The sequence below is a fragment of the Frankliniella occidentalis genome, unplaced genomic scaffold (genome assembly GCF_000697945.3).
Source record: "Frankliniella occidentalis isolate FOCC.00 unplaced genomic scaffold, Focc_3.1 Scaffold61, whole genome shotgun sequence".
NCBI lineage: Eukaryota > Metazoa > Arthropoda > Insecta > Thysanoptera > Thripidae > Frankliniella > Frankliniella occidentalis.
The window spans coordinates 15,624-26,037 of record NW_026267191.1 but is presented as its reverse complement, the minus strand read 5'-3'; the positions used below and the strand labels follow the sequence as shown (position 1 = coordinate 26,037).

At 50.1% G+C, this 10,414-nt stretch overlaps 1 protein-coding gene across 1 annotated transcript in view; it reads left to right on the top strand.

Annotated features, from left to right (window-relative positions):
• LOC113202722 (trithorax group protein osa-like) overlaps positions 1 to 10,414 on the top strand; it is a 42,173-nt gene that overhangs the window by 18,545 nt on the left and 13,214 nt on the right. Inside the window, exons 5-16 of the mRNA XM_052267945.1 lie at positions 2,685 to 2,722; positions 3,747 to 3,823; positions 4,279 to 4,578; positions 4,732 to 5,184; positions 5,432 to 5,596; positions 5,805 to 6,139; positions 6,270 to 6,361; positions 7,238 to 7,354; positions 7,768 to 7,878; positions 8,381 to 8,446; positions 9,249 to 9,380; positions 10,365 to 10,408. Of these exons, the coding sequence (XP_052123905.1) occupies positions 2,685 to 2,722; positions 3,747 to 3,823; positions 4,279 to 4,578; positions 4,732 to 5,184; positions 5,432 to 5,596; positions 5,805 to 6,139; positions 6,270 to 6,361; positions 7,238 to 7,354; positions 7,768 to 7,878; positions 8,381 to 8,446; positions 9,249 to 9,380; positions 10,365 to 10,408 (1,930 nt within the window). The remainder of the gene's footprint in view (positions 1 to 2,684; positions 2,723 to 3,746; positions 3,824 to 4,278; positions 4,579 to 4,731; positions 5,185 to 5,431; positions 5,597 to 5,804; positions 6,140 to 6,269; positions 6,362 to 7,237; positions 7,355 to 7,767; positions 7,879 to 8,380; positions 8,447 to 9,248; positions 9,381 to 10,364; positions 10,409 to 10,414) is intronic.

Here is a 10,414-nt window from a genome sequence, read left to right as displayed (position 1 = left end):
TAAGCTCCCAGCCTGCCAACATCCAGACGATATAGGCAAAAAAATTGGAGATTTTTAATCAATTTGTTACACAACATAAATAGGGCAACAAAATTGCGCAGAAATGTCCAATAAAATGAGAGAAGGCTTGGACTATATGGTTTGAGTGGTGTACAACTGCCATCTGTCTGTCTGTCTGTCTGTCTGTCTGTCTGTCTGTGGGCGTGCCGGACTCTCGTAAGCCCCGCTCCAGCCGCGCGTGGGCTGGGCGCCGGCCCCGGCGCCAGCAATTTGTGTCCGAAATCGAACACCGCGGCGCGCGACGCGACTGGAGCAGGTCCGACCACTCCACGGCCCGATATGTCAACCCGGCAAAGTGAATAAGTGGAGCTGACGAGCCGAGCAGGGCGGGGCGGGCGTGCAGGGGATGAGCCGGAGCCGAGCCGGCGCAAGGTCAGGGTAGGCACGTGCGAGTGTGAGTGTGTGTGTTAGGGAACAACACACAAGAGCAGCGTGCTCAGCGAAACCGCAGGAATCTATGAAGCTCAGTGAGATCCAGACCGTCGCGGCGACTCCCCGCGGAGCGGCGCGCGCTTCTAGTAGGTCCGTCGCGCTCCAGCCAGATGTGTGCGACTCATATCGGCGTGACCCTCCACCAGTACCAGTAGCCAGTCGTCGACCCCGCTGTGACCTCCACCACCACCTTCCTCCGACCCTGCTCCAGTCGTTGACCCCCCCCCCCCCCGGGGGACAACACCATATCTTCGCCTTATTGGAGATTTGTTGTCGGGGGACATTTACTGCCGAAATTTACGCGAGCGTCTCGTGTGTCCGCGACCGTTGTTCGCGTGTCGTTGTTCGTGGTCCTGGTGGTCGCCCCTCCCCGAGAGCATGGAGGTCGCCGTCGCTCCGCCCGCCAGGCCGCCGCGCACCCGCTCAGTACGCCGTCGTGCCCTACCCTGCTTCGAGTACATCGTCTACTACTCCGACCCGTGAGTAGAGACAGGGTTGGAAGCCCTGGAAAGTTGACGGAAAATTTCTGGAAAAACACAAATTTTCCGGGAAAAAATAATATAAATTTCCCAGACTTTGGAAGTTTTCCGTTATTTTCTGGGAGTTTTCGGGAATTTTCCGGAAGTTTTCCGGAGAATTTTGGAGATTTTCAACCCTGCGGACAGTTAGTAGTATGGGAGGACTTACTGCGACGTTACACCTAACGCAGACTAATAATTCACGACGAATAACGCAATTATTGGTGACGACAGTATAGAGATCTCTGTGCGTGTGGGTGCAAGCTTGGCCACACAATAAACAATCAAAAGCAGTCCAAATACGGGATGATGTAGATGTCGTTGGCTCTTATGCCCTTCGCGCCTGGGACGGTGCCAACGTGAGATCAAAAGAGTCCGTACTGTTTAAAAGTAGTAATGCGGCCAACTGTATATCTGTTTTTATTTGTTTTTACGGTCGTCTTGTACAGTTCAGTTGTTGGACCACGTACCAGATTTGGTGCGGCGTTTGTACAGCGGTGGACACCGTCGTTCTTTCTATGAACGCGCGGGAGTTGCCGGAAAATAATTAGTCGATACCGTCATATTTTTTGTTTAGCAGTGCTTGTAGCTATTGCGGCTATTTAGCACGGAACTGAAATTGGTTTCTATACTGTAATCCTTTTGGTAGAGCACGTCCCTGTGCACGTTGTGTGTTTGTGTGTGTGTGTGTGATGTGTGAGTATGTCGGCCCGGGTTACTTCCTATTGCTTCTCGCAGTGCGAGCGCTTCCCACATGAGGGGAAGAGAGAGCGAGAGCAAAAGAGAGAGAGAGAGAGAGAGAGAGATGGAGACAGAGGAAGGTACTGGGCATGTCCATATGAGGACTTGCCGACGCGTCTGCAGCGGCCGCCTCAGGGTCGCCCCCACCCCTCTTGCAGCGTGTGCACGGGGCCCGGGCCCGGGGCCCTGCGTCGTGCCTCGTCCATCCGCACCACGCCCGACCTCGTCCTTTGCCTGCACTCGTTCTGGTGCACTCTTAGACTCTTAGACTGGTTGCACTTCTTAGACTCGTTCTGGTTGCACTCTAAGACTCGTTCTGGTGCAACAACATACTCTTCACCGTCTTGTTGGTGCATACTTTATTTTGCACTCTTTACCATCCCGGTGCGTTCTGAATCGTCCTGCACTTTATTTCTCATCATCCTGGAGCATTCATACGCGTGCCTTCTTTACCGTCCTGGTGCACTTTTCTCATCATATCCCAGTACACTCGGTTGCATTCTTCGTCGTCCTGGGAGGAGGAGGGTACTTCACTACAAATTCAAGCGTACACAGTCTTTTTGCCAGTTCTTTTGTTTTTTCTGTGTTTTCCAAACTTTTTGTAATTTTTAAAATTGATTTTTTCTTGAGTTTTCCTAATGTTTTGAAAAAGCGAAGTGACCCTCGGTCCTGATCGGTCCTGGTTAGAGTTGGAAGCCCTGGAAAGTTTCCGGAAAATTTCAGGAATTTTTTTTTTTTTAATTTCCGAGATTCTTGAAGACTTTTCCGGAAATTCTCGGGAAGTTTATGGAAATTTTCTGGAAAATTTTGTAAATTTCCGCCCTAGCTCTGGCGCACTCTACTCACCATCCTGGTGCTTTCTTTTCTTTACATCGTCCTGGTGCACTCTTCCAGTTGGCAGCCTCTCTAATTGTCGCCCTCTCTCTGTTGCAGACGCCAAACGGCGGGGGACGCTGACGTCGGCGATGGCGGTGAGTGTAGTCGTGTAATCGCCGTGCTCCTTCCGTGTAGTGCGGGGCGGTGGTGCAGTCGGTTGCACGGCCGAACTGCACGCGACAGGCTGGAGCGCTCAAAGTGTTCACCCGAGTCGAGATAATCAATACGCGGTATACAAGGCCCAAATAGTTCCGGATGGGGGTGATTCGCGAGAATCCTTTTTTCTTTCTCGGCAATACTGCGAACCAGACTCGGGCGTGCGGGGGTGGTCTGCTTCACAAAGTACATGCGTCTTTTGTGGTCTGCTTGCCTCCCGTATCGTCGATCCTTCGTGGAAATGTGCGGCAACATAACCTCGCCTGCCGACAGGCGAAAATCCGCACTCTGGCATATTCTATGTTGTGAAGTCTTAGTCCGAAGTGTCTTTGCAAATTAAAAATGTACTCAGTTACACCTCAGTAAGCCCGTGTGTGTTGGCACCAATAAGTGTTCATCCAGACAGGACGTCCGTCATCAGCCGTAACACAAAACTGCCAATAAGTCCAGCCGATGCCAGCTCTCATAGCACCTGGCGGGTAGGCAACATCTCGCCCGCAATGCCTGCGTGCTGAGCGGGATGGCCTACCCCGAGCCTCGCAGGCGCCGAGCTCTCCTAATCGGCTGATAATCGAATCTACAGAAGTACTTCCTGGGCCATACCTTAGACGCGAATAAAAAATTAAAAAAAAAACAAAAGATAAAATTCCTTAAGAATGATCCTTGTATCTTTTAGGAATGTAAACTACAGACACATTGGGGGCACATTACTTTCTAGTGCTTCTAGTGCAGTCTTGGGGGCTAAAAGAAGAGCTTTTCACGCCCGCTCGGACTTGGTTTCTTTCCCTCCACTGCGCTCGGCTTGCGTCCGGCATGAATCCTTTGTAGGGTTGAAAGCACTGGAAAATTTAGGGGGGGGGGGATGTATAACTTCTCAGACTTTTAAAGTTTTCGGTTACATTTTCCGGAAATTTTAGGAAATTTTCAACCCTTATCCATCAATCCGTTTCGTGTGTCCCACAGGGTGCAGCGCGCCGCCACCACCGCCGCCACCCCCCGCCCCCGGGGGCGGCATCCCCAGCCTACGGATCAACTCGGAGGTAAGTGTGCAAACTGTTAAGCCGTCTTTAGGACGGAAGGCGATACAAAGTACTGCGGGGTAGCTTGATAAAAGCTATTGTGAAGGGCTTGCTCGCAGCTTATGATCCCGCAACGGAGTGGCAAATCTCTCAAGCGGACTTGTGCAAACAACATAGGCATGCGAACGTTAATGTTCAACGCCATATTCAGGTTGTTGGATCAGAAATGTGGATTGGTGGTGGTGTGAAGTGGTGCAAAAAATACACCACTGCCTGTTGATAGGGTTGGAAGCCCTGGAAAGTTTCCGGAAATTTTCAGGAAAATTTCGGAAAAAGACGGAAAATTTCCGGGAAAAAATTGAAAAATTCCCCAGATTTTGGAAAGTTTTCCGTTATTTTTCGTATATTGTCGGAAATTTTTTGGAAATTTTTAACCCTATCTGTTGCCGATCCTGATCCTGATCTCTCTCTCGCAGATCGAGTCACGCTCGCGGAGCCCCAGGCCGAGCGCGCCGGGGGAGCCTCCGGCCGCCATCCAGAACGCCATGATGACCAAGGACAAGAAGCCCTTCACGTACACGCCGGGCGGGCTCGACCTGTCGCAGATCCGGTCCCCGCGCATCCAGCGACGCATCAACCGCAACATGGCGGACGAGGGCGTGGCGGCGCACCCGCAGCAGCAGGCGGCGCCGCCCCCGCCCTCCCCGCAGCAGACCTTCCTGCCCCCGGGACAGGTGCCGCCGCCGCCGCCCCCGCAGCCCGCCGGCCAGGCCAGGGTGCGTCCACGCGACAAACAGGCGGAACCAATAGTTCCAATACTACGTGACTCTTAGGGAGGGGAGGGGGGTACGAATATTATGGGTTCCCAAAGAGATCTCATAATGCGGAAGACCGAAAATATGCTCACTTATTTCGGTATCTGCCTTCAGTTTGCCGCGCCGCCACCCCCGCCGCCGACCTTCGCGCCGCCGCTTGGCGGGGCGCAGGCCTCCGTGTCGGCGCAGGCGGTGCTGCAGGGCGCCGCCAACCTGCGGCCCACCTCGGTGGCGCCCCTGAGGAGAGAGCCGCCACAGCAGCAGCAGCCCGAGCCGGGCTCGCTCTACATCGCGCCGCTGGCGGGGCCCGCCCCGGCCCACGCGCCCGCCGTGGCGCGCGCCCAGCTCGGCTCCCTCTACATCCCCCCCGTGGCGGTAGACGCCGTGGACGCCGGGCCCGCGTCGCCCTCGCCGCCGCCGCCGCCGCAGCGGCACTTCAGCCCGGCGTCGCCCCAGGCCGGGCTCCACAAGGCGCCCACCCCTTGGATGAGCAGCCAGAGGCAGGCGCCCGCCAGCCCCGCCGCCAGCCCCGCCGCGCAGCCAGGGTCGCGCATCATCCCCATACAGGTAGGCGCTCACCACAGGGGCTGCGTTTGCCGGAAAATTCCCGAAAAATTCCGGTTAATTTCTGGTAAATCCCCTAACGTTACCGGAAAACAACAGAAAATTTCCAAAGTCTGGGAAATTTTCCATTTCCGGAAACGAGCAACTTTCTCATAGTTGCGACCGATATCGCCGTAAAATATGGCCATTATACTTGTGATTCATTTCTCACAGAAAACCAACCGAATAAAACGACCGCTCTCTGTTTTAGATCGAGGGTAGAGAGTCCGCCCCGCAGACGCCGCACTCTCCCCAGGAAGCCCAGTTGTCGCAGTGGCAGCGCGAGCAGCAGCTGCGGCAGCAGCAGCGCCAGCTGCAGTCGCCACCGGTGCAGCAACAGGTGCAGCAGCAGGCGCCCTGGCGCACCGTGCACACGGTCAGTATGGTCAGTATTATGGGGTAGCCCGGGAAAGTTTCCGGATAATTTCCGGGAAATTGATGGAAAAAACGGAACATGTCCCAAACTTTGGAAGTTTTCCGCTATTTTCCGGAATTTTTCCGGAATTTTTCGAAAATTTTCTGGAAAATTTCTAACTTTAGCGAAACTGCGAAGGTATGAACGATGGCGTTATTTCACTGTGCAGCCGACGTCACCGCCGGCCGCTGCTGGCCCCGGGGAGAGGGTCATCCCCATCCAGTTCGAGTCGAGCAACGGCACCGTCAGCCCGCCCGCCACCCGGCAGCCACCCCTGTTCCACCCGCAGCAGCAGCAGCAGCAGTTCCACCCGCAGCAACAGTTCCACCCGCAGCAACAGCAGCAGCAGTTCTCGCCACAACAGCAGCAGCAGTTCTCGCCACAACAGCAGCAGCAGCAGTTCTCGCCACAACAGCAGCAGCAGCAGTTCCAGCCACAACAGCAGCAACAGCAGTTCCAGCCACAACAGCAACAGTTTCAGAGGCGACCTCAACAGTACAACAGGTCAGTTGATGGACATGGCGGAGACTTCTGATTTTTCTACAAACAGAAGAGTGTGTGACATTCGATCACAGGTAAAAGTGAAGTGTGTGACGATAAATGAATCTGACGATACCCTTTTTCTTCCTTGCAGCGGCCCGGCCACCCCCGAGTGGAGCCCGGGTCCCCCCATCCAGTCCAACTCGTTCCGGGTTCTGCAGAAGATTACTGGTACGGACCGGGACGGTAAGCGTGCGATATGGCATGCTACTGTTCGTGCGTTTAATCGTTATTATTGACCCGTGCGTCACGTGGGCTTCCATCTTTTTCTTTTTTTGTTTTACCTCTCCGTAATATTATTTATTGTCTTTTTTATTTTCATCTTTCCCATGATGTGAGTCACATGCTTGTTATCAATCACACACTTCCATCTAATTCCTCTGCAATCTTCGGAGCGACGCGAAGACTCTATCACCACTGTCCTGGCTGTGACTAACTTCATTATACTTCGTCTGTATCAAGAGAGATAGAGAGAGAGAGAGAGAGAGAGAGGAGGGGATTGTCCAGAAAGTTCGTCCGTTTTCCTCAGATTCATTTTCCAAATTACGGGAGCTCGGCGCCTGCGGGACTCTGGGTAGGCTACCCTGCAGTACACGCATGCGCTGCTGGCAAGGTGTTGCCTACCCACCAGGCGCTATGAGAGCTTGCATAGGCATAAGCCGAACTTGGCAAGGGCCCACGCCGGCAAATGAAGGGTGTATACTTTCCGGATAATCTTTTACTTGACACTATTCTACCGCAAACCCTGGTTGAAAATAATAATGTGTCGTGCAGTAATAATTTTTACGACATAGATAAACAACGACTTCTCCAGTCATTGAAGACGGAAAAGTATTTTTCCTCTTATGTTTTTTAGGGTTGGGAAGCCCTGGAAAGTTTCCGGAAAATTTCCGGAAAATTTCTGGGAAAAACGGAAAAATTCCGGGAAAAAATGAAAAATTTACCAGATTTTTGAAAGTTCCCCGTTATTTTCCGTATATTCTCGGAAAGTTTTCGGAAATTTTCTGGACGATTTGTGAAATTTCCAACCCCAATGTTTTTTTGTTTGTTTCTGTTTTTTAGACGACGTTCCCCGGGACCAGCAGCCGGGCAGGATGAACGAGATGAACGCGGCACAGCTGCGGAGGCTGCAGCTCAACGACGAGGACCGCGCGCTCATGGACCGCTTCAAGGCGCAGGGTGAGCAAACATATTCTGTCATTACAATTTACATATTACATTCTTTACGACGACAGCCCATTCTTACACGTTTATGAATCAACCAATCGTATTTTTTTTCTACAATTTCAAGTTGTAGTTTTGCAACACACACATTATGGATTTCTTTCTGTGACCCTCACAAGAATTTGTCATATTGTAAATAAGGTTGGAAATTTCCAACATTTTCCGGAAAATTTCCGAAAACTTTCCGAAAATATACGGAAAATAACGGAAAACTTTCCAAAATCTGGGAAATTTTTCATTTTTTCCCGGAAATTTTCCGCTTTTTCCAGAAATTTTCCTAAAATTTTCCGGGAAACTTTCCAGGGCGTCCAACCCTAAGTGTAAACAAAATATGGCCTGCTAAAGAGCGCGATGTTTCCCCCCCTTAGTGGACGATGAGGTGTACCTCCACCAGGAGGCCGACCCCCGGTACCGCGGGGCGGCCATCCCGTCCAGGGCCTTCAGGATGCTGCAGAACATGACGGGCGAGGACGACGGAAGTACGGAGCATGACATGAGCATGGATTGGAAAGACTGTCGTGATGTGATGTGTGCTGCTTTGAGCAGGATCTAGATTCCGAGTGTAGCAAGTAGCAAGTTCGGTAGAGAGTCGAAGACGAAGACGCTTTGCTTTTCATTGTCCTAGTATAGTGGCGCGGCTAAAGGCGATGAAGGTGTGAGATTGATGGCACTATCGAATCGATAGTATCGATACTCGTCTGTCGAGTGCTTGTTAGTATTGCAGTCTCGTGACAACTTCGTTTACTAGTGTGTGTTGTGTGATGGCTTCCTCTAAAGGCATGCTCGTGTGTAGAATGTAAACTACCAGTGTGCGCCAAAAGTAAGAGCACCCGCAAAAAAAGTTGCACGAAAACATGTGGCAGTGAATGTTTTGAAGTCGTGAATTACGAGTCCTCGCACAAAGTTGTTGTTGTTGTGTCTTCAAAGTTTTCGCCCATGACAATTTTGATCCTTACTTTGGCCCTTTGATCCTGTTTGCAGGCTCCTCTGCACCGCTGCCCAGTCGCATCTCCCCCGCCGTCAGAGCGGCACAACAAGCGGTGCAAGGTAAGCTGTTATCTGTTAGTGAATCACAAACTACTTTAAGTGAACGATATGCTGCTGTATGATTTTTGACAAAACATAAACAAATTGCAAAGAAGAAAAAAACAATTAGAGCCTCCGATTTTTCAAAAGCAATTCGTAAAATAACGATGTTTTATACTGTGTTAAAAAGGGCGGTTCCTTAATCGTATAATAGGCCCTATGAAAAGTTAATCAAAAAAATTCCGAAGAATCACGTGATTCGTACGATAATTTCTGTGTAACAGTATGGGTTTTCCAATTTCCCAACCCCTCATCATGGCGCTGGGCTCGCCCGAGGGGTTCTTCACTCAAAAAAATCAGTGTACACCCTTCGAAAAAATCACGAAAAAATCATTAAAAATCTTTTTAAAAAATCACTAAAAATAATAAAAAATTAACGAAGAGTCAGAAGAAAATCACAAAAAATCACAAACAAAATCAGGGGAAAATCACATACACTCTAAATGTCAAGGGACAATTTTGTCCGTAGATTTGCAACGATTTCGTGCACATCCAGAAAGGATGCAATTTTGTTCCCTTAATTGGACAAATTGTGTGAAGTTTCACACAATTTGTCTAGTTTTAGGAACAAAATTGCATCCTTTCTGGATGTGCACGAAATCGTTGCAAATCTACGGACAAAATTGTCCCTTTACATTTAGAGTGTACAGTCAAGAAAAACAGAAAAATCGGGGTACGCTATACAATTTGTAGTGAAGGACCCCGCTCGGGCTCGCCGCATTACTAAACGTTATGGACCGTTTCCTCTCTGTTTGCCCCGCAGACAGCTCCGCCAGCCAGGCTTACGTCCCCCCGTCCGAGCAGACCGCCCCCGAGCCCCGCAAGTACCTGGGCGCCGCCATCCCCTCCCGGTCCTTCCGCATGCTGCAGGCCATGACCGGCTCCGAGAACTGCGGTGAGTGTGCGGCCGTATGCGGAGCGAGGCGAGGCGAGAGTCAGCCTCACCTTTTTTTTAATATACATTTTTTTTTTTACAATTTATTTTGCACTTTCATCCTTGTTGCTGGGCTTTCACACGCATCTCATTTTTTTCCTAACGCCTCCATGCTCACGTTGTAAAAGGCCTTTTTTCTTCTCCCCCCGTTGGTCAGACTGATCTCGTCAGCGGCAGTAATTGGAACCGGAATAACATATTTATTCTTTTTGTTTCGATTCGATAGTTCTCGAGACATTCTCTCCGCTTCATCAGTCGTTTCCGTTTGTCCCGCCTATTCGTGCCTTTTGTACTGCTTTCATAAAAGTACCGCGGTTTGCTTTGTATTATTCGGCAGTTGATAATCAAACTTTCCCACCCACTCATTTTTTTTCTCTTTGCTGTTGGTAGTGACAATACACAAGTTGAGAAACAATTCTTAGATTTGTAAAATAAAAATAATAATTTATAACGACTACAAACGCAAAATCTAGCTAGAGACGCGCGCCTCGCTGTTCGAAACATTATCCAAGTATTTCATTCTCGATTTGTTTTCTGGCGCGAAATTACTCTGCCACTTATGGGCCGCCAGAACAAAACCCTGTTCATGATCCCCTCCATCTGCACCATGGCCATCCCCTCATGTCATCTAAAAGTCATCTGCCATCATATCGTTGCATTTATATCATTACAACGAAATATGAGAAAAAATAAATTTAGACTCTTTGGTACCGATCTACCTGCGTGTGCATCATTGCATATTGCATGTTCTTTGATTTTCTTTTAAAGAAAAAAAAAGTATGTTTTCACTGTCTTGCAAAGTATCATGCTTACCATGGTGCCAAAATTCAAACTGATCAGATCCTACATCTATTTTCTTTTTCTTTTTTTTTTTTTTACTTTCCTCTCTTTCTTTCTTTCTTTCTCCCTCTTTCCCTGGCAACGTTTTTCTTGGTCTGTTTGTAGCCAATCCGCCAGCGAGCGAAAACCCGCAATCAGAGGTGCCTCTTGCAGAT